A 26,688-nucleotide genomic window follows, 5' to 3' on the forward strand; every position below is an offset into this window, starting at 1 on the left:
TGGTCTCTGCATTTTTATCTGCAAAAGTGAGGAACATACTAGTTGTTTAATTCATTGCATTTAATTTATGTTTTATTTGCATTTTTTTCTTCTGACTGGTTAGAAGGTGGAGCTCTGTTGGTAGACTTTAACTGCATAAGAATCATAAACAGGATTTGTGAAATGTTTAAAAAAAAACATTTGACTATATACACATTTTTAAATGTCAGGTGAAATTACATTATGCTAGAGTTGCATGTGCGTTTTGAAAATCTGGTTAAAAATAGTCAGTAATAAATAGTAGACTTATAGAATCTACCCCTTTGTCCACATGTTTGTATCTAAAGTCTCATTTCTGCTCGTTCCACTTACCCTCCACAAAAAACACTGTATTTCTACTGGCAAAAACTGTTCCTACTTTTCCTTGATGGCTAAAATAGTTCTCCAGATGTGTCCAGGTATGACAATGTGTCAAATTCCAAAATATGAATTCATTGCGGACTAAGGCCACATCTTTACTTTACTTTTTTTTTCAACAATACCAGTGGCGTGGCTCTGGTGATGGCAATGGCGCTCTGTTATCCATCTGTTAACTATTGGATGGATTGCTTTGAAATTTGGCACTAAAATAACTTTGGTGATTCCCTCACTTTTCATCAGGTCAAAATGTTAGTTTTTCTTTGATTTATCACCAAACACCTGAAAAACTACTTTACTGTACTTTGTGTTTAGTGCTAATTAGTAAATGTTAACACCCTAAACTATGATGGTGAACATACCTGCTAAATATCAGCATGTTAGCATTGTTACTTACTCACCAGTACAGGTGGTATTTACAGCCAACATGATCGCAGATCACTGTAAAATAATGTGTGGACACCATTAGTTTGTGTGGCACGACGAGGCACAGTATGACAGTCTACTGTCCATAAAACATTGATTAGATTTCTGACTGTGCTTCATGCTGAGGGGGGTTGACTGTTCCAGCCGCTCTGACAGTGAACAATCCTCTGCTGTTTCTCAGCAACAGACTCCGCGGTTTGTTTTTGTGTCTCATATCCACAGTAACAATCAAAGAGTGTTAAATTGATCAGTGTTTGCATCAATATGAATAAATGGTATGTGAATCTCAATGAACAAGTGATTCAACAACGTTACTGAGCAAATAAATACATTGTCAAATTGAATTTATTTCTCCCCCAAACAATGATGCTGTTCTTGGTTTGGCAGTAAATTACATTCACCTTCAGCGTATAACAAGAGAGCTACTGCACCTACTTCATGAACATGTGCAGACATTGCAGATTGTAGGTGAAAGGAAAACAGAAAACAATCCAATCTAATGAAGTTTTACAGATTTGTCAAAGAATGCTTGAAATATATTTACTGACATTTTTTCAGGTATTAGATTTATTAGAATTTGCCTTCGATGCATTAGATTTATTTAGATATAACAGTTATTAGATGTTTTAATCAAGTAATGGACTTCCATGGTTTTAAAAGATAACGCTATTGCAGTTTTTTGTCTCTGCTTAAAACTTTACAATGTGCAAAATGCAAAGATATTTAACAAGCCTTTCACAAAATGTTAAATTGCAAATGGTAAGTAGGCTAAATGTAATTATTCTGGCAAACTGTATTTTTCTTGAGCATAGAAGTTCATTCTTGAGCTTATGTATGACAAAATAATCTACTCAAGGTCCACTACAGCATGGGTTCTCAACCTTTTGTTACTTAATGCTCGCTTCTGATTTTTTAAAGATTTATAAATAATGAGAGACAAATACATGAGAGAGAAAAAAAACATGAAAATCAAATAAATGGCTCACACACTGCAGGCCTCCAATGGTATTTATTTATTGCATCTAGGTGGCGTTTCAAGCACAACTGCTTGTCATCAGGCTGAAGTGAACACTGTGCAACGCCATCTTAGATAAACACACGATGCAGTCACATGATGTATTCACTTGTGCTGGGTATCTAAGTAGACATCGCAAAATACATAGACAAAGGCATACATTTCATATAATTAAATATCAAACATTTCATAGAAAAAACACATCTGCTAACAAACACTTTTAAAGCTGGTACATGCTTTTTATTTTTTCATCTTAACCCTGGGGCCATTTATACAGAGGGCCATTACAGCTGTAGATAATCAGGAGACGAGGAGACAAATCCACAAACACGGACACAGAGGGATTCTCACGATGGACCAGAAGTCTAAGATGGAGACTGTCACTCCTGTCCAGGGGTGAGACTGCAGGGTGTCTCCTCTGTCTTTCAGCAGTCTCAGTACTAAACTCCCATTATAACACATGTATAGGAAGGCTAGACATGTGTTATCAGAAGAGCTAAAAAGATTTGATTCAGGTTGAGATGTCTTATAGAGCATTGGTCTTCAAACAGGGGGTCCGTGACCCCTGGGGTGTTAGCGCAGGGGGGGCCACCAAATTATTGTAAAGACATTTTACCAGGTGCTTGAAGAAGAGAAGTGTCATATTCGTTCACTTTAATTGCACCTTAGGGGACAATGCTTTCATCCACAGTTCTCCTGGTGAGGGAGGATGTGCTTCTGTGCTCACTTGAGAGAATTAGAGGAGGATTATTAATCATTTTACTTTCCTATCTTTAGGAACCTTTTAACTATTATATAATTGTGGTGGATGCTGTTTCACAGAGACCAGTTACTCTTGCAAATTCAGAAAAGAGCTAATCTTTTTTATTTTTTATTGGACAGGATGGTAATTATGAAAAGTCAGTCATATTTGTACCTTTACCTCTGTTTTGAATAATTATGAGCAGACAATACAAATAATACTTTACATTTAAATAGATTTGTGCTATCTTATTACAGTGCATATTCCTTCGAGACATAAAAAAGGCAAACTTTTCTTTATATTTCAATACAGGTGAACTCAGTGTGCATTACATTAAAACACGTATAGCCACAAGTAGCAGGCACAGAAACACAACAAACTAACAGCAGCTACAGGAAGGATAAAAAATACACAGTATTCAGGTTTCCATGAGATTAACTAATGAAGAGCTCCAATCAATCCTCAAATGGTGAACCACAATGTGGTAAATGTGATGGAAATATGGCATTTCTGTTTGTTTCATGTATTTCATGTTTTTTAATGAATCATTTAAAATATGTGGATGTTGCACTGAAATGTATGATATTAGTGGAAATAGCAAAAACACTGGTCCTTCAAATATTATCATGTTTGTTTGTTAGTTTCTTCTTGTATATTTAATCGTAGTTTCACACTGTAAGGCGTTGATTGGGTCAATGATCAAATCTATACCGTTGTCGTGGAGACACTTCCGTAAACAGAATGCTGTTGCTAAGTGAGATTCGTTGTCACTTAATTCAGAGAACGTATTACGGTGTAGTTAGAGGCTTCAGTGTGTGTTTTTCACGGACAACGTGGCCTATTCTAGTCAAGTTCAGTCCTCATCTTGGTGCTACAATGACCGAACAGCCGGCCGCGGTAGAAAATAAAGTTGGAAAATGTATGTCGCACAACTGGGTAGAAGAGGTGAGCGTAACTTAGTGCGAACTACGACGCTAGCGTCGCTAATGTTAGCTAGCCGTCATTCAAGACTGCAGTGTATAGATATGCTTTAATGTATAACTGTTAAGTTTAAGTTTTATTTAACAGTCATATCACTTGTTTTCGGTGTCTGTGACCACATACAGTAAAGCTAGGCCATTTTCATGGTAGAGACTCGACTTAGCACGAAAAGCACAGGTTTACTTTACGTTATGTGTGTCAGTAAGTCATCCAGGGAGCCAGCATGCACGGCTCTTTTATTAGCCCCTGGGATGCAGTCATAATAATGTAATTAATTACACCTGCGTTTAAAAAGTCAAAATGCTCAGTGGAAGGTGAGTTTCCACAGTCGAAGTGTTTATCTTGTTTTATTTTATTTTCATTAGTCACATGCTGTATCGCTATAGCTGTTACTGTTAATTGAGACTATCAGAGAGGAATTATAGGTGTAGTTTGAACACTTTATAAACAGAGACAGTCTGTCACACTTTGAAAGCTGGCACATACTTATAAAAGGTATTTAACCTATTGTCTCATTAGGCGCTTTTACATTAAAAACAAATCTTAACCCTGTGTCCATTTATACAGAGGGCCATTGCTGCTGTAGACAATCAGGAGACGAGCAGACAAATCCACAAACACGGACACAGAGGGATTCTCACCATGGACCAGGAGTCTAAGATGGAGACTGTCACCACGGTGAGAGCTACTTTCATCCCTCCGAAAAGTCCAGGGGTGAGGCTGCAGGGTACGTGTTTCTGTCTTTCACCAGCCTCAGTACTATAATCCTATTATAACACATGTATAGGCAGGCTAGACATATATTATCAGAAGAGCTAAATACATTTGATTCAGGTTGAGAAGTCATAGAGATCATGGGTCTTCAAACAGGGGGTCCGTGACCCCTGGGGTGTCCTCAGAGTTACTGCAGGGGGGCCGCCAATGTATTGTAATATATACCTTTTTTTAATTAAAATATATCTGAAAAATCACATGACAGTAAAATAAATCCAACATATTATTAGCAAAAATCTGCCTGTTGGTAAAAAAAACAACCAAAAAACATTTCAGCCGAGGGGTGCCTGGTCTGAAAAAACGTCGAATACCCCTGTTATAGAGAACCAGATTATAGTATTCCACACTGCATCTGCTTTTACCTTTTGATTTTTATTTAGTGTCTGATTTTTTATTTTCACTGTTCAATAAATCTTTTTCAGATGATTCGCTCAATTAATCTTTTCTTTTCTATTTCCATGGTTCAGGCATCAGAGGCGAGCTTTTGGAAAAACATATCGCCCAGATGATAAGGTAAATCAAGTATGAAACAAGTCTTTTGGTGCTAAAGAAAGTAACGCTGGAAGTGGTTTGTTTATGGAAACAGAGAACACTGCCTGACCATGACTTGAGAACACGTCTGAGGAAAGTGATGTAATATTTACACGTCTGGGCTTGTTTTACTGTTCAATCACAGCTGTAATACCTTTTAAATCTGATTTTATGATGTTATTTTACACGGAGGCCAGTCATCCTAATGGGGTTTATAGAGTCTATCCCCGCAGATGAGCTTGTTAACGTGCCGCACAAGTTAACTGCTCGTAAAGAATACAAAGCACCATGTCTTCATCCAGCAGTAGACAGTGTCTCATCATTCTGTCTTGAGCCATACACTAAATTCCTGAACATCGTAAGTACATAACCAGAGGTGGAATGTAACTAATACATTTAGGCCCGATCAGAAAGAAGGCGTTTTGAAGGCTTAAAATACGTAGTGCACTGCACGCTCCGGATCTGATGGAGAGCTTTTTACAGTTTGCCTTCGTCTCTTTATGACATTTCCATCTCTAATTTCAGATGATTTAGCAAAACAATCAATCAACGGAAAAATAATCAGCTGAATAATCCATAATGAAAACATTCATTAGTTAATAGTTTAGAATGAGCTCCACCTCAACCAACTACAACAGCAAAACCCTTCTTTTAAATGAATGCATGACTTATAATAATCTAATGATATAATATATAATAGTATAACAGTCACAGGGGACATTTTTGTACTTTCTATGCTGGACTTTCTTTCTAGTATTTTTGCACTTTTCATTTAGTAAAGGATCTGAATACTTCCTCCACCACTGTACACACCAACTCTGCTAGAGTCATACGGGTTTCCCATCCAGCAAAGAGCTCAGAGCAATTTCCTCAGATGATCGGTAGTTATGCTAAACACAATGCTATTTTGAATACATGAATTAACAGAGTTATCCAGATCACAGGTTTGGAGAATGAAAGGTTTTGGTTTTTTTATGGCTTAAGTTTCCACAACATGGACTTTTTGTTCCAATGTATATGATGACCATTGATCCACTGACAGTGAACACATTTCTGACAAAGGGTTATGACAGTCAGATAAAATAATTCCTGTAGGAAGATTTTGTGTATCTTTATTACAAAGCAGGAATAAGAGCAATGGAGCATCATAAGTGATCCCGGATGATTTCCCGATCACGTGAGGATCGAGGAATGATCGAAGAAGAATTGGAATGTATTAGTATGTTAACTATGGTGACCTCACACAAGTCTTAGCAAGGGTCCTCCCAGCTTTAGCGATGGTCAACACGGCCGAAAAAGGTGAAAACATCTGTGTGGATGTGCAGGACCTTTGAAGTGCCTGACCTTTACTGTAAAGTATTCCTACACTTCACAGAGAGGAGGCTCACGCTAAACTGAACCCAACGAGTCCTAAAACTGACTTCTGCTCCACAACCCAGAAGGATTTCTGTGTCGAGGGATTTGTGCCTCTCAGCCCTGAAACAACACAAGTAAGTGTGTTTATTTACTCTATGTGTGAATGCAAGTTTATGAACCGTGATATAATAATAATAATAATAATAATAATAATAATAATAATAATACATTTAATTTATATAGCGCTTTTCGAGACCTCAAAGCCGCTTTACAATAGTAGGGGAAGTGGGGGCAGGGGTTAGGACGAGGGAGGAAAGGGAAAGAGAAAAGGAATATAAAATAAAAAAAAATAATAATAATAATACGGTTAACAGAGGGATAGCAAATGATACTTCAGAAGAGGTGCGTCTTGAGGCGGGACTGAAATATAGAGAGGGACTGAGAGTCACGGATGTCTTGGGGGAGGGAGTTCCAGAGCCTGGGTGCTGCCCTGGAGAAGGCTCTGTCTCCAAAGCTGCGCAGCTTGGATTTGGGGGTGGAAAGGAGACCAGCTGAGGTGGATCTGAGGGACCGTGGGGTTTGGTAGGGGGAGATGAGGTCAGTGATATGTGATCAAACATCCTGTGTGGAATCTAAAACAACATGTTGTTTATTGTCATTAGTGCCTCAAACACAACTTCAATATTGGGACTATTACAATGATGTCCAGTATGTTGCACCAGTTTGATTTGTTTGCTTGCTTTGCATTAGCATGTGGTTTCATCTACTTTAGCAGCCAAACAAAGGGTGACTGATTGTTATATTCTTTCCTCCTTCCAATAGTCATAATTGTAAATAAACACCATTAACTATTGAGAAGTGCAGCTTGAATTAATATTATAATATTACCATTAGATTTCAGATAGAGTAGTGTGGTATCTGTGGGCAACAGGTTGCTGACTGTGTTCTTCAATGATGATTTGATTAATCCATCTTTCTGATGGAAAACCTTATGTGTAACTCATATTATTATTGATCGCACCATTAAATACACCTTAATGAGGAATAGGCCCAATTCATGACAATGTTTCTTCAAAGTCCGGACACTTATGATAATATAAAATCACGAGTATGTGTTTAATAACCTGGAGCTGGTTATAATCTGGATCAGTTCACTGAATGCAGCTATAAGTGCGTTCATGTGAAAGAGTTCTTAATCACAGACCAATTACAGGAAATATCATCAAAACCGTACTTAATATGACATAAGATGATAAAGCTGATGTAATCCTGAGCTGCAGTGGAATAAGAGTGTAGAAGCTGTGGACACTGTCAGAGATCCTCTGGCTGCTTTCACAATTTACAAATCTTTTCAGATATCTTCCACCAGTTTCTGTTATATTTTCTCTCACTTTTTGTGATCAAAATGTTTTGTTAACAAAAGAAACTGATAGCATAGACAAACAGAAGGTCAACACACAAACACAAAGAGTCTTGTAAACGCAGGAGACGTCCGGGAAGAGAACATTAAAAAAAACACAAATAAATGGTGCAGATCTCAAGTACATTATTGTCTTTGACAGCAGTCTATGCTTTCCAGTTCTTCAGAGATATAAACCACATGAAGTCCTTGAAGAAGGACCGTTACACCTTAACTGTAAAGGACTGAGTGCTATTTTAAAACTGCTTTCTTTGCAGCCGTAAAACAAAAATAACATTTTATGTCGTATCAACTTTAGATCAACATGAGAATCATCATTAGGAGACACAGGATTACGATTGAAGTTGTTGACCCCTGGACATCCCCAAAGCATTTGAGGATATATCTGGAGAATAAGAGTTACATAAACATATGTAGCTTGTTTTAGGTAGAACACTAATCAATGATAAGAGTTAGAATTGTGAATTGTGATGGTCTCGTGGTACAGCTTCCAAATACAACACTGATGGTTGTGAGTTCAATACCAAGCTGCCACCATTGTACCCCTGAGCAAGGTACTTAACCCTGAGCTGCTCCAGGGAGACTGTCCCTGTACTTAGTTCACTGTAAGTCGCTCTGGATAAGAGTGTCTGCTAACTGACCTGTAATGTAATCCATGAATTGTTTAAAGTAATTTATCAAGTATAAATGCCAAACTCTCTGAGGTTCCAGCTTCTAAAATGTGAAGATTTGGTTTCTGTTCTGTCTCCGATCAGAGGAAATCATTCTTGCTTTCATCGTTGACTAAAACTGATTGAGGACCTCCCTTTGAGATCCGGGAACTTCTAATGGGCATGTGTCATGTTTTTCATTTTATAGACAAAAATGAATTATTTAATTAAAAACAGGAACATTAACCAATAATAATCCTTACATTCCATGCTCATAATGGTCCTAAAAAATATAATAATATGAAACTTTATTTATTTAGCACCTTTCATACATGGTGTGTAGTTCAAAGAGCTTTACAATAAAGTGAAAAAACAAGTTCATAGTTTTCCATAGCAAAACAGGCTGAGCTCCCAATGTTCCTATTGTGTGATAGTTTGTTTGAAAAAAACAAAAGCAGAGGATCTCGGAGGCCGTGAAAGATTACAAAACGATAAGGAATTAGTGGCACAGAGCTTTGTAAACAAGTAAAATAACTAACCTAACAGACCCTATAATAAAGGTGATCTGCTCAGAGTAACGCAGGAGTCGAAAGTAGGAACTCAACTCACAATGTTGGTTTCACATTGTGCTCTCGTCTCATTCCCAGGTTCATGATTATAAAACTGACCAGGCCGTCACGTTTTGGAGTGAAAATTGTCAGCGGATACAGGTGTGTCTGATTGTTCCACTTTTTGGTCATGTTTTGCTGTTTTCTTTTACCGGTATATTAATTATACATTAAATGTTTTAAGTTGCTTTTAAGTTACATATTCATGGGCCAAAAGAAATATATGATTTCTGTCTGAGTAATCTTGTCTCTAATGCTGAACACTGTAGGTCTGTGCCTATTGTCTGAGCAACTTTGCCGTTTTTCCCCTTCTTTAAAAATAACCCACAGTCGCTAATGGCTCCATACAATGTCAACAGAGAAACAGCAGCAGCTCTCAGCACCGTCACACATGTCCACCAAGGTTAAGAGGGGGATGATCACAGACCCTGTATTCTTAGCTCTGTCCTCCATGTTTTCCTCCTTTGTTATTTTATGTCAGATTGTTCAGTCTTGACACACAGCATGAACGGCAGGATTCAGGAACTGATTGATGATGTATTCAACATTATTCTTGTGCTGTTGTGTGTTCCAGGGTGCGACTGCTGTACACACACTGAAAGCACCTTTCAGGAAGTCGGCCCTGTTCAGCACGCCTATCAGCGAGCGGCTGGATGAAATTGAGCTCCCGCCTGATAACTGAGACCGTATGTGAGAGTATTACATTTCATCACTTCACTACCAGTTATTAATAAAGTGCGTAAACACTTTAAGTGTTATTGTTAATCACAACACCTCTGGTGGTTTGCTGTCATGGTCATTATTGTCCTGGTCAAATCTGAAAACAAGCGCAGGAGTTTCTGCAGTGGAGAACAGTAAAGTCATTGGAAGGGCAGCATCTCACCCTAAATATCTCTTCTACTTATGTATATGAAGATGGTTATTAAAAATGGGTTTAAGTAAAAATTTAGCTTCAGTATTTATACCTGAAAAAAACATAAATCTATAGCAGACACTAAGCTGATGTCATGCTGGACAGACACAGACAGCAGTATGGGCCATTGGGACTTTAAGGGATCGTTTCTTGAGGTTAGGTTGTGTGAGGTACTTATTCATGGAGGTCTGCAGGCCCCCAGTTTGGATAAGCTGCCTGACAAAGCAATGAACTGCAGGGGACAGGGGTGTGAGGGAAAATCTTAGTTTTCAAAGTGATGTCTTGAGCTAAAGGTTTATTAGATCTTGTACAAGGAGAATAAACAGTACAAGCGGATACAGAGATGCAGTCACACTGTCTGCCTCCATCAATTCTGCCAACCAGCCACTCCCTCGATATTCATCCTGAACAAGGCCTTCCATCAATCGTTTACCTAAAGATGGATCACCTCCATGGCTCCTCAAGTCCTGCTCAACACATTCTAGGTAAGACAGTCACAGCTTCTCTCTGACCTCGCCAGTCTGAACACACTGGGCCCGTCGCTCAACTCTTATCTTGCAGCTGTGGGCGTCAGCCCCGGGAGATTAATAGATGAGCGATATGTTTTAAAGAGATGACCTGACCAGAAGAAGAGACACTGAAGACGTTAGTGTTTGACCTCAGGCCTACTTACATACCTTCTAACATGAGAGGGATAGTCTCGGATCAAACTATGTATAGAGTCGAAGGTTTGAATATATTTGAATATGCTGTATGTATACACTAATAGATGGTAATAGGTCCAAAAAAGAATCAGAGGGTGCACCAGCAAAATGTATTTTAGTCACCTAAAAAAAAATCAATATCAAATTCAAAAAAGAAACAAAGTAAAAATATGTGTTTTCTGTACGAGTTATGCGTCTGATAAATATTTAGTTCAAAACAACAAATACCCATGGCTCAACATTAGTGTTTTAAATGAAAAGATGCTCACAATAAATCTTCAATATATACAACAGTTCATTATTCAATACGTTCTGTTGGCATTTAAAAACAAAGGATCTTCAACAACATGGAGTGTGTTCCAGTCTTTATGTCCCGTTAGCAGCTGTAGATATATTTAGGATATTTTCACCGCTTAACTTTGCCTTCAGACCGCCCTTTCAGATGCGGGACTGAAGCGGTTATCTATGCTCTCTTGAAAGCCACCAGACTCCTTTAACAAAAACAGTGATTTTACCTTGCAGAACACGGGAGTTACTGTTCCACCGCTGCCTCCATCGGTTAGTTAGCTTGTGTCATTGTGTAACTTTGTTGTTTGGTCCGAAAGTTGTCTGTCTGCGTGCCGACCGCCATGTACTACCTCGCACAATCCCACTTAAAAAAAATCTAAACTATCCCTTTAAACCTGACAAACATCCCTCAATATCTGAACTTATTTAAACACACTTACAGTTTTCTGCTGAGAAACATTTGCATCCGTGTTTGGCTTCCTAAGAATAATTATTTACTGTATCTGTCTGCAGCGACCCAAAGTATTAACAGTGACACACAGTGCAGACCACAGCCACTATACCACAACTGCATTGCTCCTAATTCCCCTTTCTCATCTTGTTGTTATGATTTTTCCTGATGTTTAATGTACAGTTGCTCTTTTGTTAAAGTTTGCTGCCGTCACTTCTGGAAATATTATCCACATCATTTCCATTACATGTACATGTAAACATTCTAACCGCAAGTAAATGCTGTCATGAAGTGGAAACAGGTTGGATTAGCACAATAAAGATTCATTAGCACGAGCTGTAGAACCTGTTACTATTTGTGAATCAACATCGGCAGCTGTACGTAAACTGAACTGTGTGAGTAGAGGTTTACGAGTTGCATCACACAAACTGGTTGTTACGCTTCAGTCGCTACTAAATATTTAAACATTACATTAGTGCGCTACAGTGTACAAACTATCATGAGTTCCAGCGACAATAACCTTGATTAGACAAAGTTATTACAGCTAACAGGTTCTGATTTAACACACATATCATTTTACAGATACTGGCAAGATTTACATTAAAGGGAGAGTCCGGAGAAAGATTGTTGATATTTGCACTCAACACCCAAACAATCTATCTAACAGCCGCATCAATCACATTTATGTAACCACAATTACACAAGATCATATTTCTTTAAAAAAAATTCAATTGAATGTAAAAAAGAACAATCCTCAGAGCCGTAGTGGATTGGTCTGAAACACCCACACACAGCTGCTACTGTCAGCAGATATTCACTGAATCCCACAAAACATTTGTTTGATTAGAATTGCAGACTCCACCTTTAAGTACCACAGGAATGACATTTCACAAAGTAACACACAAGTGCTCATTTTACAGCATGCAATGGTATTAAGGTCTGTTAAGTCATTTCATTTGAAATTCCCAATTGAATCTAAACTGCATGAATTGTAAAAGTAAACTTGCTTTACAAAGCATTGGTACATATGATGTGTTTGTCCCCTCCTATACTGTAATTGTTTTGTGATTGGCACTGACTTCCACAGTTCAGTCCGGCATACTTGTGTCAAGGAATTTACCTTTTTTATCAAATGCTTATACAGTTATATTTGTTAGGAACAGTTCTGCTGTGTGAGGGAGCTCCCAAAGAGCAGCAACAAGGATTCTTCTGGGAGAAATATGAGCATTAAACGTCATGTTGTTGAAAGTTAGATTGTTCTCTCAAAGCATCAGTAAATCGGACTATTGTTTGTACTGTTTCCTCACACTGCTCTATATGCTTTACAGGCTCCATTAATCTTTTTATATCTTTCCTTTGTAGTCTTTTGCAACCTTTCATTATTGCAATCGAACGGTGCTGAGCAACACAAAGCCACATTTGCCTCCTACGCTTTGTAAATATCTTGTTATTGTCCTTGAAGAAAACAACAAGAAAAGTGGGGACTCAGAACAGCTCAGAGCTCCTCCACCTTCACACAGACCTGTGCACGGAGCCTCCAGCATGTAGATGTGAAACACGTTGTTAGGTGTCACTGTGTCTGCTACAGATTCACATGTGCTCCGTCAGTCAGCGGACGATTCCCGGCACTGCCGATCCTTTCTTAGCTTTCAGCAGGGATTAGTAGGTGGTAGCTATGGCGACAAGTCATTTTAGCTTATATTTATGCAGCTTTTCTCTCCAAACATTTCATTATATCATTGGATGGTACAGGAAAAACAATTTGCCTCTGAAACACAAGGCCGTGGAGCTCATTTGTGATGAACATTTCAAATGAAACGTGATACAGCTGCAACTTTCATTTTATTCCCTCTTTAATTTTTAATTTGTATCTTGGTTAAGGGGAAGCTACAGTATGTCCTACTGTGTACCCTCCAGTGATCCAGTGAACCCTGACTTGGTCATTTGCACGTGACAACATATCTTTTAGATTTAAAACAGCATTTGACGATATTTCCTTGTGAAGCAGGTCCTAACTACTCTCACTGTGTGACTCATGTATTTGTGTAACAGTCACAAAGCTCAGCATCTGATTTTCTGAAAGATAAAAAATATTACTTACCGCTGAGAGTGTGTCCGCAGCACACAAGCCCAGATGAAAAAGATTATATTATACATTTGATTTGTCTATATTAATGTTACTTTTCATTATCTTATATTTTCATACACAATAATGCATTTATATTTTACTTGTGTCGTACAAATTAAACAGGAAATGTTTTACTGTCTTTGTTTGGATTAGGAAATAGAGTTGCAACTATTTTTCAGTGACCCTCTTGGCCTGGCCAGGGATTTGTCTTTAAGAGAAACAGATGCTTCGCTCTACGACTCAAATGCAATCATGAGACACAAACTGTGTCGGTCGAACTGCACACTGCTGTTTACTGTCGTGTAGAGTAGAGTAGTAAAGTAGACGGACAGGCTGTAGGCTACGGGAGCCCTGCGAGGCAAGTGAGAAAAAAACATTTCTGGAGATCCATTTTTTAAGTCTGAACTAGAAAAATGATCTCCTGTGTTTATTACATCAAAGCAGGTGGAAAAAAGGTTTTGCTAGGATAATAAGAGAATAATAATGTTGCTGTGGTAATACTCATTTTGGCCACAAGCAGCTGAAGTGCACCACTTCCCCTTGTTCTAAATAGGACTGAAAAAGTCCCTTTTATACCAGGTGAGTTTTACATTCTAAACACAATGTACATAACTGAAGACATGGCAGTAATGTTACATAAATGTTACATAACTTGCTAACACACACTTGATCCTGACACCTGAACACAGGAGAGAAAACTATTTAGATCACCTCCCAGGCTGCCGTAGTTGCACCAGAAGATCAATACAAAAACAGCGATGAATAAATCAACAACAATAAATGCACATGTAACCAAGATGGCTACATATACTGTATATCTGCTGTAGATATCTTTTCACCTGCAAATCACCAAATAAATGTTTACTGGAAACTATTCATTTTCATCACCCATTGTGCAGGTTACCACTGGCTCAATAGACAAATGTTCTAAATGATTTTGAAAGGTATTTGACTTATGCACACTTTTCTTTGCAGTTTGCTTGGGAGGCTTTGTACTTCAAGGTGTACGAAAAGGCATAAAATACCACATGACAAGGTGACAGGAGCCTGGTCAGTTGTGAGGAGTGTAAGCAGGTCAGCGCAGGGTCCAGCAGAGACCTTCCCTCTGCTCGCTGTGGCTCTAACAGGCGCGGGCGGTGTGTCACTGTGAGAAAGTGGGCGATAATTACAGCTGTGCAGGAGGGAAGGATGTTCTCCTGCAGAGAAGAAAACCCACAAACACACACATAACCACACACAGTGCCCATGCCTCCCGCTCCAAAACTGATAATGAGCATCTAATGAGGAGGGATATATAACAAACACACAGCTGCTGCTACCGACTGGCTTTCCTCCACGTCTCTGTCCACAACTGCTCGTAGTTAATTGGGCTGAAACATGCTCAGTTTTTCTATGGCACACTTGTTATTTAAATAATAATGATATGATAATCATTTAAAAGCATTGTGAAATGTAACGTGACAAGGAAAATGTGCCTGACAATGTTCCGGAACTAATTGTCAGGACTTGCGAGAGGAAAAGTGCAAAGCAAGAAGATTAAAAACAAAAAAATAAAATCTTCAAGGTGCAGCTTTATTTCAGCAGACGTTCCCAAACAGTTACAGCGGGTAGACTGCCCCTCTGCAGAACTGGCTTATGCATTAGCTCTGTGAGCACTTCCTGCCTTTTAAATGTGCAATTCTAGCGGGACATCCAATATTGTGTGTGTGTGTGTGTGGGGGGGGGACAGCACAAGGTCATTTATAAATTCTTTCTGGGTTAAATTGGATGAAAACATTTGGGTGAGTATTGTCATGAGAATATGGCCTAGATACATTCAGAGCGCTCACATGAACAAATGCAACGTTAATGCATTAAAGAACCGACTCGCTCATGTTTCACCCTGTGTGGATGCAAATATCAATAACTAACCACACTCCGAATAGCAAAAGCAGAGAAATACTGCCTGGTCCTTGAATGGAAAAAGAGTGTTTTACTCAGTTTATTGAACAAAATATCTTACAGTATCTTGGATATACATATATACATATTATCTTGTACTGTGTAACACGGTTTATGAACCCCTGCAGTGACATCAATCGCAACGCTGTGCCTCCAAACTTCAATGGAAATATTAATACATCATTGACTTTCAAAAACATTATACAAATCTTAATATAGAAAGCACAAAAAATAAGAATTCATCAGTGAAGAGTACTCACTTTCCAGACAGAAAGGTTCTTCATACAAAAAACTACTTTAACAATACCTTTTTTTTTTTTTTTTTTGCAGTTACAGTATGCAGGTAATAAATATACCTGGAACTCCCTCTGTTTTTGTCGTTTGGTGGGGTTCTATTTTCCTCTGCACGGAAACCACCAATAAGGACTTATTCTAGAACAAATAAAGAAGTGTATCGCTCGGCCACCGGAGCTCCTGCTGTCGTCTCCACTGCTGCTGCCACATTATCAGCAGGCCTCTCAGATAACATACACATCAGTCTTCTCCCCAAGAAGCCAATACGTTCTCATTTTGCCTTTGCCCTGGAAAAACACAGAAATCAATAGGTTCATCAATGGAGATGAAATGGGGAGTGGGAGGTGGTGGGTGGCTGCCCTTCCTTCATGGGTGACTCTGATGGTTACTGCAGCTCAGCTTATATCTCCACCTTTTCCCCACATATGAAGCATTTATACATAATCAGAGGGAAATTATCCACAGTCACCCTTGTCATTTCAAATTGCTAAAAGCATATCGCTGTTGTCAAGTGAATCCTTGTTTCTCTCAAGGGATGTAGCCTCCATGACTGAAAAGTGAAGCCATTGTGGAAGTGCCTTAAACCTGCAGGGGGCGACTCCACTGGTTGCAAAAAGAAGTTCAATTGTATAGAAGTCTATGAGAAAATTAGCCAATTTCTCACATTTTTTTGTACCTCAGTAAACATTTTCCTAATGAGTTAATGGTCTCATTCTCTAGTTTCAAGTCCTTTTCAATACAAAAGGATGTTTACTTTGTAAATTCCATTTAGAGTAAATAAGACTATAAAGCAGCGCACGCTTTAGGGCGGGGCTACCATTTTATTGACAAATCGTTATCAAGGCATCATTTCCACGGCGTTGTACTAAAACACACTCTGAGAAGTCGGCTGTACATTTTGTTTTAAGCATTTTTTTTGGGTGCAAAATTTGTATCCCAATATCACAGTAAACCTGAATTATAGATGCAAAGTTAGCTGGCTAAAGCTAATTGCTCCTCCCCAGCTTCACCCTCTCATCCAAATATGGTTCCCAAAAAAAACCAAGATGGTGACAAAAGGCCAAACGTGAGGCTTTAAAACGGTAGTCAACAATTGGTTCCGCTTCTTTTATACAGTCTATGCTTTCTCCAAAAGATCTAAATGTGTCTCAATCTAGTGCAGAAACATTTACTCCTCTAAGTGATTAGTTGATCGTCAGAAAGTTAATCAACTATTAACAAACATTCACATCTTTTTTACATCCAGCTTTCCAAGCACAACCCCACATCAACCCTGAGAAGTTTTAACTAGACACTAAAAGCTCACATTATATTTATTCTGCTTTATTTGTGTCTGGTTTTAACACTCATTTGAAGAACTCTTCTGAAACCAGGCAAACTGCACCAGCAACAAGTCATTATTTCACCCTTTGAGTCTGAATCTGAGGCCAAATGAGTTACAGGCGGATTTATTTTTGCAGTGTGAGCGCACTTTATTCTGTGGTAACAAACACAAGCGGGACCACCTTTCTAAGAGCAATGTTTCTGATGCTTCAACCCGGTCATAAAAAAAAAAAAAAAACCTTACCTTCATTTCTACGTCTCCTCGTAACTCGAGATCAAAGTAGCCGAACTCATCCAGCACTTCTTTGGTGGCCGAGGATACGTGGATCTTTAAGGCTGCAAAACACAACAAGAGGACAACAAACACTGAGCATGTTTCACACTGTGAATGACAACTCCATTCTCAATATCACCACCACACTTGCTTTTACTTCAGGCCTCGGAACATTCAAAAAATTAGGAAACTGAGGAGTCAGACGAGCCGATTCGTTTAGTCCCGTCAGACTTCAGCGGCTGAAATGCTAACGGTGATGAAAACCGGTATTGTTTTGTCCAATTAATGCACACAATGCAGACATGTGAGACAAGATTCCTGCCTGTAAAGCTCCAGGCTGCACAGTTTATTGCTGGCTAAGGGGCCCTTAGCTGTAAGTGCTATCAATTATTTACCAGTAGAGGCACAATACAGGAAGCAGCTCAGTAGTTAATCAATGCATCTGATGATTCACTCGCAAACTATCCAACCACAGTATCATAACACGAGTTCCTGTCACTGCCAGTTAAGAACAGAAATGTCAGTGTAGAAAATTTGAGACTCAGCAGGTCAGTATGTCTTATATTCAACTTCAAAATAATATTTCTACTGAAGAATGTTTCAATCCAACCACGTTAACAGATAGAAAGGTAGAAAAGAAAAGTCAGTTTACAAGTTCAATAAAGAGAGAGATTCAATCACAGTATGTTCTGAGTACAATATTTAATAAACTGTTGCAATAAGTGCTTATTTACTGGTTATCGGGATACACATGAACTGTTACGTTGGCAACGACCATTCAAGCACTGCTCCTGTGGTCCGTATTAAAGAAATACTAGATAGTCAACAAATATTTACACAAAGTGTAAAGCGGCTTGCACTGTTGGTTGACATGTTCCTTCATTACCATGAACACACACACTTTATTTTGAGCTAATCCCACACGCACCGTCCTGCTGCTATAAATACTCACTAGAACATCAGAGGTGTATAAATCCACAGCTAAAAATAGTCCCAAACAAATGCAATATTTCCTCCTGTTTGAGTAACGTTTGTTAACAACTACAGTAGTACAGTGTTACTACTGTTTTAGAGAACTCCTGAGCCTTTAAAAACAAAATGAAACTACATACTTGGGCAGGGTAGGGAAGTCAGAAAGAGAGAATAACGTCTCTACTTGCTTTTAATTTAAGCCCTGGTTATTAGAAACCCTTATAAACATTGTCATTTGGTACAAGTTACACATGTATCTCCCCTAAACCATCAATTCAGATAAGACAAAACCTCTGAAAAAGAAAAAAACCTTAAAGTGAAAAAGAGGAAGAAACATCACAAAGCAACACAGAAGGGAACCCTCTACCTGGACACAGGTGTAGAAGTACAATTACAATTAACAGTGACACTCACCCTCTCCGTTGGACTCCATTCGAGATGCCGTGTTGACAGTATCTCCAAACAAACAGTATCTGGGCATTTTCAAACCGACCACGCCGGCACAGACTGGACCTATAAAACACAAGACGAATATAGTCCCATTTTACAGCAGAAGAAAGAATAATATCTGGCATGCTGGTAACTGCTGTCCACACATTCACACATGGAAATAGGACAACAGGGGTGTGAGTGCATTGAAATTGTGCTCATAATGACTCTGACAATGCTAAGTACCAGCCTACGCACGCTGGTCCATTTCTGTTACATGACAAGTGTCTCATTAGGAATATAAACAGCCATGAGCTCATACAGTGTAAATACTGTCAGAAGCCTCTTGTAAATGACACCAGACTAAATGCTGCAGACAGGTCAAGATAAAACAGTGTTTACATCCAGAGGTGGGAAGTTACACATCACAACTGCCCCACACTGGATACACACTCAGCTGCCAGTCCATGAGACACACTTAGCTAAATCTACATTTTGTGGCAGATTTCTTTGGGGGGGAAATGTATTGTAACTGATTTTAGATCAGCCCAGAATCCTTTTAGAGGGAAAAGAGCAATGTGTCCACACAATACATACTTGGACAGCTAACTATACTTCTTGGTAATGGAAGCTAGAACTTAATAAGTTCCTATAATTACAATATTCAAAGAGTTGGTTGAGAGCTTTGAATCATTTCCTGCATCCTCGATTTGTTTAACAATTGAAAAAGATCTGCTGTTGTGTTCATTACCGGCTGTTTTCCTACCGGGAGTCAGTCAAAAGGCGGAATTAAGAATGAAATAATCATCTTCCTGTGCCAGAGCGATGGAAATAAATAATGGTGATGAGTCATCAGTGCCTCAGCAGGACGAACACGAGCCGTCATGAGAGAGCAAACCGGTGCAGATGTATCAGACTCACCTGTGTGTATACCTATCCTGAGTCTCAGCTGGTCGTTGGGTCTGTGTCGGATCTTGAACGTTTTGACCTGCTCTAACAGCGCCAGCGACATCCCAGCGATCTCTCTGGCGTGCAGTTTCCCGTTCCGCACTGGCAGCCCTGACACCACCATATAGGCGTCGCCGATGGTCTCCACCTGAGGGACGGATCGTAAGGAATGACATGAGAATAATAAGTCATATAACTTTGCTGTTCTGTTCCCAGGATTCTTTAAAGCATTTTAAAGCCCACATGCTAAACAATGTTATTTAAACATAAAGTGAGAGACACAACTCAAGTTAAGATTAGAAACAAATACACTAACTTAGCATTAGGATTCATAGCTGTTGTTATTTACACTGATCATCTTGACTTACCTTGTATACATCAAAGTTATCGATGATGGCATCAAAACAGGTGTACAGATCATTGAGCAATGTGACAACCTGTAGGCAGAGACACAAGAGTTTTAATAATGTGATGTAATAAAGCAACAACAAGACAAAAGATAAACTGAAAATCTTTCGTTTAAACTTTGTAAAACTGACAGAATTGTGATTTACATGAGAAATATGAAACACATGTGACTGTTTTCTTTGGTTAAAAAGCTGACAGATTGGGAGGCCAGCGTGTCTGCACAGTCTCCCACAATCTCTGCTTGTCTGTCGCTGGGCCGTTGCCCGTCGATCCACAGATGAAATATTACAAACACAATCTGTAATACATTTACCAAATTGTGTGGAGTAATAGATGTTATGTAGCAGTTAATGTCAGAGGTTGGCTGACAAAGGTATTACTTAGTCTTCATTTGTTTTAATTGTGTCTGAAATTTAAAAAACAAAACAGCTGTTTCTTTATCTAGTCAGGACATCGTGTGCTGTACTGAGTGAGCAGAGTCAAGTGAATGAGAACATTTCAACTGTGATGGATGAGGATCTGAAATGTGAGAATCCTGAGATCGTTGTGTTCATACTGAACTCTTAAAGGCTCAATCCGCCATTCAAATATGGACTTAAAGACTGCCCTGTCTCCAAACTCACAACACAGCATTAGTCCCTCAGATGATTGACAGGGTTTTTTGATAAACAACAACACAATATAAATTAGTAATGTTTTCTGAAGCTGTTAAAGGTCTGTTTACATCTCCGGTGTAAAAACTGCATTAAAGCAGGCCCACACTTTCTGTTGTGAGGTTAGGAATATGCTCCTTTATTTATCACAATCTGCTGTTTCATCTACACTAATTCATGTAATCCAAAAATCGTTCAAATGAAATAATCTGTTTTTCTTTTAGCATTAAATAATCATGATCAAAACATACAATCACAGTTAATATGAACAGCTGGTTCATAGTGACTATATGTATTGCTTGCTGCGGGTATAAAGGAATTCTGCAAATGCATTCATAGTAAGAATTTAGAAGCGATGATAAAGGCTTCGATAGTCGGGACATTTTTGCTTTAGGTACCTTGAAAGCGCTTGAAAAGTGTTTGGATTTGACTCTTGAAAAAGCTGTACGAACCCTGGATACGTCACCATTCATTTGATTTAACTTGTTTTTTACACTATAAAAACAAACACTCAAGCACCAGGATCAGAATTCAGTTTCTGGGGTGCTTTGGTAAATAACTATGTTGTGCCTGTGCATATTAATATCTGCCATTATTATACCTTTGAGCTGTACACAGTATATCATGCACAGCTACATCTTCCAGGGTTCATAAGACACATGACTCCTGCACTGACTCTGGATGTAGGATCCTTGTTCACAAACAGCATCTCACTAATGCAACGTTTTCTAAATGGCTGTTAAGGTACAAGGAGGGCCACTGCAATGATAGGTCAACACAAGGTGAAGTATTTGATTGACTGGCTGGCAGACGGTGGGACAAGGGGGCACATTTCTTGGGGGGGGATGGGGACTTTTGGGCCTGTCTGTGGCCTGACAGGAACAGCTGCAGACACTGGTGGGGGATCAAAATAGTGCCGTCCCCTCCTCTGCAAACAAACATTTAATCTGAATTGTAATTGATATTCTATATTCTGAATTAACAAAACAGCAATTTAAAATATTTTGTTGGGGCTGTCGTTATTATTAAAGCAGTATAACCAATTGTATCAATAATTCACAAGATTGACATAAATGTATATAAATGTACACATATACATTCACATTGTCTCGGTTGACTTCTGAAACGATAGGGAGCGCCATGTTTACAGTTATCTTGTTGTACGAGCACTAGAGTACTGGATTCAATGTAAAACAATGAAATTGGAAAGAGGAGTTCGTGGGGGGAGGTGTCAGATTGTCCATCAACACTTAAGACTCTCTGCCTGGATGTGACATCGTGATAATGTATTTGCTCGAGAAACCTCCTTTTGGTATTCAAGTGAGATATGTGGCACAATGTGACTCAACTCTGCGTCAACACACTCTTCTATCTAACTGGACTATTTTGAGTTGCAGCCCTTGTGTGGGAACACACACTGGAGGAACTATGAGACACACCGTAGGTAGAGACGTGATACTTGTGAGCACTTTCATGTATGAATAGAGACACAATTCACTGCAACTGTGATCACAAACTGGGATTTTCTTTTTATAAGCTTCCAGACTAACCTGGCAGATGTTGAGGAAAGTCAGAGAACTCACACAGTTACACATACAGAATGTGACCTCGTATTAGGACATTAGATAAACAAAATAATAATTGAATTTCGTAGAAAAAACTTAAAAGATATTCTGTGAGATTATAAAGTCATACATTTGAGTGGAAGAAACTCGGGAAAATAGTGGGAGTTTTTGTAAAGGAACCGCATTACTTCACTTTGCAGGATGAATAAACCAGACGCCAGCAGTAAACAAAGCCACACCCCATTCACAGAAATGTCTCTTAAAAGTCCGGATGCTTATTAATTATTATGCTTATTGTTATTAATATAAGGTGATTATGGACTAAAATCACGAGTATTTCCTTATTGCTGAGTCCGATTGCAAAGTATAATTTGATTAGGTGCCATGCCAGTGCAGGCATAATAGGTTGATCCAACATTGCAAAGTGAAGCGATGTGGTTCCTTGACCACACGTTTTTCCGAGTTTCTTTCTCAAAAATGTATCACTTTCATTTTAGAGAAGATGCAAGTTTTTAATCTTGGAAATTCTGAGTTTTTACTCGGAATATTATCCCCCTCCCCTACAATGGTCCTAATACGCTGTCGGAGAACCAGTGAGTTACACATTGGGAGTCATTGACTGGAGGATTGCAGTGGCACATTGGTTGCCGTGTACCTGTAGCGGCGTGCTCTCTGCAGACATGGACGTGAAGCCAACAATGTCGCTGAAGTAAATCGTGACACTGTCGAACGCCTCCGCCTGCACCGTCTCCCCTCTTTTCAGCTGCTCTGCTACTGAACTGCATGCAGAGAGCGAGAGACATGAGGTCAAAATTTCATGCAGTGGAGAAGCAATGCACAGTTAGTAATCAGAGGAGAATAAAAAAATAAGGTCAAACTAGCAACTGCAGGCTCTCAGAGGTGGTGGTTGTTTAGTTGACAGCACTTCCTCGAGGATTTGTGGTGTTTATAAAACACAGCTACAGAATGCCTGGCAGGTTCATATAACAGGATGTCAGTTCATCTTTTTGCTCACAGTAATTTTCTCTAAATCAAATTATACCAAAGGCAACAGCACTGGGGCAGAAGTCAGCTCGTCTAACCCCGTGTCTAGACCGCAAAGGAACAGCCAAACTTTCTGTGTAGTATGCACTTTTTATTTGATATGTTTGCGTGCTCCTCAACAATTTTCCCATCATCATTTTCTGTCTTTGATTTGCAACAAGTTACAGTTTTCTCTGAGCACCGAGCAAGGCCTGCATTATGTTGGCCGCTAGATGACAATCTCAGACAAAACTGATGAAAAAAACGTTAAAGAAAACTTTATTAGTATGTTCAAAACACTACACACACATGGTGAACACATCAAACAATACAGAATCAATAAATAAACAGCAATAAATGAAATCAAAGAACAAACTCAGATAATAGTAAAATAAAGATAATATGATAAAAGTGTAATAATTAAAATGATAAAACCCTAAAATATTTAGTTATTTGTAGTAAAGTAGTAGTGCTCATTGGGCATCATCCTCTCATCACCGCGTGTCTGGTTGAAAAACTAGACTTGAAGTGTAAATAAGCGCTCCAGGTCGCGGTCAGTGAGACAGCTGAGACGTGAGCCTGCACGGAGCTAGTGGAGACAGCTGCGTAGATTAACATGAGCGCATATCTGTGTGAGACGTGAGAGTGAAAGACGTGTCTGATACACTTGCAGTCTCGACAATTCACAAAGGCTGTGAGAAAAGATATCTGTCCTTCTCTCAGGCTCTTCTCTGTGTGTCTGGATGGCTTTGAAGGAGGATTTTTAAGCGTGAAGAGAAGACACACGGGTGAGAAAGAGGGGATTTGTTGCTGTGGTGTTATCCAAACTCACTATCATGTCTGCTCTCCTGTCTCCCTTAATGAGCAGTTTGCCTGTCAGCTCTCTCCGTTCCCTTTCATCTACAGTGAGATCACCACGGGGAGATCTGTACATAAATGTGGTGTTCGGAGGGATTTTGAGACTTTAATTAATACAGGGATTTAACACAATTGACATTGAGCCAAGCTGGTGACACTCAGCCCATTTGCTGGATTCAAGTTAATTGGAGTTTTAAGCTTTTGGATGGAGGGACAAAAGTGTTGTTTGTTCTTACTGTGGTAAAATTTGATAGAGGAGGTTTTCAGCTTTCCTTTTCTCCTCCAGGTAGGCTTGTGTTCGCTCCTCCACCAGGTTCTCCAGGTTATTGGCGTACTGCTCCATCCTGGACAGCAGGTTGTTAAGAATACTGGTGCTGCCCTCCCTATGGAAAACACACACGCACACGCACACACACACACACACACACACACGGTCAATGAAGAGCTCTGGTGCTTTCTGAAACTGCAGGTATAACACACAACACATGCATTATTCCACACATTCAACTTCCTTATCAAAACTGACCCCAACATTAGCCACAAAGCACCTGGAACACTGACAGTTGAGTTATATATTTCAGTGTGTTATGCTATTACCGGCTAATGTCACCTGGAGCCAAAAGCCTGTCGCAGTCTGCCTCTCCTCCAACATGGCCGCCTGTGACCATTGGCAACCACTTTCAAAAAAACGACCTCTCTTTCTGTGCAGTGGTAAAATGTGCAGAAATGCACATAACTGTTCCACTACCACTTTGTTGATACATCCAGCAATGAGATATTTATGTTTAGCTTTGTGTACAGTGTCTCTCAAACATTCTATGAAATGTCTCTATTTACGTCTATACCTCTGGCATCGTAGCATTTCACATACATTTTATAATGATATAACATGTATTGTATAATGTTTGTGTCTCAGGAGATGTTTACATTCATATGCTTACACACACATACACAACACACACACACACAAATGTACATGCATTGACTCCAACAGAGCGAGAAGGTGAGTCATCAAGACCGCCGTGGCGGCTAAAAGCATCAATGCCTGGCACCCTGCCATGTTTCTTGCGGGTCACAGAGCTTACACACACCCACATGTTGTTTAAGTTTAAAGAACCAAACATCAGAGGGAGACATGAAAGACGGTGATGAGCATCAATGCACTGAGCTCAATCACACGGGCCACGCACTGTTTACTGCACCGCAAATCAGACATACATATTTTCCCACCATTGATCCAAACCAATAGTACCGGTTAAAACTGAGAACTCTCAGCTGAGCGGGAAGCTGAAGAGACGAGGAGCCGGGAAATAATCATTTCAGCAAGTGATTGAGGGATAAGAGTCGAACATTGTCAAGGTGCTCTCAGACTGCGAGCAGTCGCCGCTGCCGCCTTGAGAGAGAGGGCAGCTGCTGCTCTTGTATCTCGTTGGTTATTTGCTCTGCGTTGACCATGATGTGGCTCGCCTTGTAACCATGGCAATCACAGAAACCACACCGAAGAAATGTGTCCAGAAGCTAATTGTACTGGTATGGATAGCACCTTCAGCAGCCGTGAACAAAAGGAACACAACACATTGTAGTCACATCAGCTGCAAGGTTTGATAAAAATAACTTTACATTTCCTAACCTGCTTCAAGCTGCAATCAGTTCTGTTAAGAGATGGAGGCGGAGGTGGGAGGGGGAGTTGCACCCTGCTGCTGCCCAATCAAAAGACACTAACATCACTGTGTGGCATTTTCCTTTGGAACTTTGGTTGAGCTTACTAGTAACAATTAATTTCCTAGAAAGCAACTGTTGTGTAAATGTAAGTTATAGAAATGCTTCTGGAAAGATTAATGTCATTTGGTTCTTATGTTCTTAGGGAACATGGAGACAGTTTCTTAATTGGTAAACTTCCAGTTAATTAATTCTGATTAATTGCTAGTGTAACCATGGCAAGTCTTTAGTCAGTGCAAAGCAGGCATTGTTGCATTTAACTTTATATATTATGTTTTTTATTATTTATTTCCTCAATATTATTGTCTATGTAATTATTTATTTCATCCAACAAGGAATGTGCAATTTATATATTTTTTAACTCTTTTAATGTACTGCCTGTTTTAAGTTGTGTGTAGCACTATTTACAAAGTTTCCCCCTTGGAGAAAATAAATCATATTATCATAAAATGTAAAATTAGTCTACAGATAAGCATACATTTCAACAAATGTGAAAAATAAAGTTTCCAAAAATAAAAAATTAATAATAATCATTATTATCGTCATTATTTACACTATTTTAATGGAATTCTCTGGATCTCAACAACTGCTCACAATGAACTAAACTGTCTCTGACTTTTGACCATATTTTCCTTGAAGCTTTTACCAAATGAATTATCTTTCCAGGAAACTTTAACGCATTTCAGCTGGAGAACAACAGCAACGTGATGAGTTCAGACCAGAAGAAAACTGCAATCTCATGAGTTATTTGTACAAAACTGTAACTTGGATCCAGGATTTACTTTGTTTCAGATAATCATGGCTGTCATCAGCCAGTCAGCAGGTTTGTCTATCACTGCGTATTTTGGAACAGATCTGGATCCAGTTAAAAAATATATTTAAAAAAATTCTACTATTT

At 39.1% G+C, this 26,688-nt stretch overlaps 2 protein-coding genes across 3 annotated transcripts in view; one reads left to right on the forward strand and one right to left on the reverse strand.

Moving 5' to 3' along the window:
- The first annotated feature begins 3,355 nt into the window (after nucleotides 1-3,355).
- On the forward strand, nucleotides 3,356-9,660 carry spag8 (sperm associated antigen 8). Its single transcript, XM_029445205.1, has 6 exons — nucleotides 3,356-3,524; nucleotides 4,128-4,287; nucleotides 4,802-4,847; nucleotides 6,241-6,355; nucleotides 8,939-9,001; nucleotides 9,474-9,660. The coding sequence occupies exons 1-6, from the start codon at nucleotides 3,456-3,458 to the stop codon at nucleotides 9,579-9,581; spliced, it is 561 nt and encodes a 186-aa protein (XP_029301065.1). The 5' UTR covers nucleotides 3,356-3,455; the 3' UTR covers nucleotides 9,582-9,660.
- Nucleotides 9,661-15,335: 5,675 nt separating this feature from the next.
- npr2 (natriuretic peptide receptor 2) overlaps nucleotides 15,336-26,688 on the reverse strand; it is a 61,307-nt gene continuing 49,954 nt past the window's right edge. For both annotated transcript variants that reach the window (XM_029444344.1, XM_029444342.1), the window contains exons 16-22: nucleotides 24,308-24,454; nucleotides 22,846-22,969; nucleotides 19,933-20,001; nucleotides 19,538-19,712; nucleotides 18,602-18,700; nucleotides 17,186-17,277; nucleotides 15,336-15,905 (exon numbers count right to left, since the gene is read on the reverse strand). In XM_029444344.1, the coding sequence (XP_029300204.1) occupies nucleotides 15,843-15,905; nucleotides 17,186-17,277; nucleotides 18,602-18,700; nucleotides 19,538-19,712; nucleotides 19,933-20,001; nucleotides 22,846-22,969; nucleotides 24,308-24,454 (769 nt within the window). In that variant the 3' untranslated portion in view covers nucleotides 15,336-15,842. The remainder of the gene's footprint in view (nucleotides 15,906-17,185; nucleotides 17,278-18,601; nucleotides 18,701-19,537; nucleotides 19,713-19,932; nucleotides 20,002-22,845; nucleotides 22,970-24,307; nucleotides 24,455-26,688) is intronic.

The sequence above is a fragment of the Cottoperca gobio genome, chromosome 12 (assembly GCF_900634415.1).
Source record: "Cottoperca gobio chromosome 12, fCotGob3.1, whole genome shotgun sequence".
NCBI classification, from domain to species: Eukaryota; Metazoa; Chordata; class Actinopteri; order Perciformes; family Bovichtidae; genus Cottoperca; species Cottoperca gobio.

Excerpts from the sequence above, each read along its gene's own strand:
- spag8 (XM_029445205.1), top strand. The coding sequence starts at position 3,456 with ATGACCGAACAGCCGGCCGCGGTAGAAAATAAAGTTGGAAAATGTATG. Across the intron at positions 3,525-4,127 it reads CGCACAACTGGGTAGAAGAG|AGGGCCATTGCTGCTGTAGA; the intron begins GTGAGCGTAACT and ends CCATTTATACAG. Across the intron at positions 6,356-8,938 it reads TCAGCCCTGAAACAACACAA|GTTCATGATTATAAAACTGA; the intron begins GTAAGTGTGTTT and ends TCTCATTCCCAG.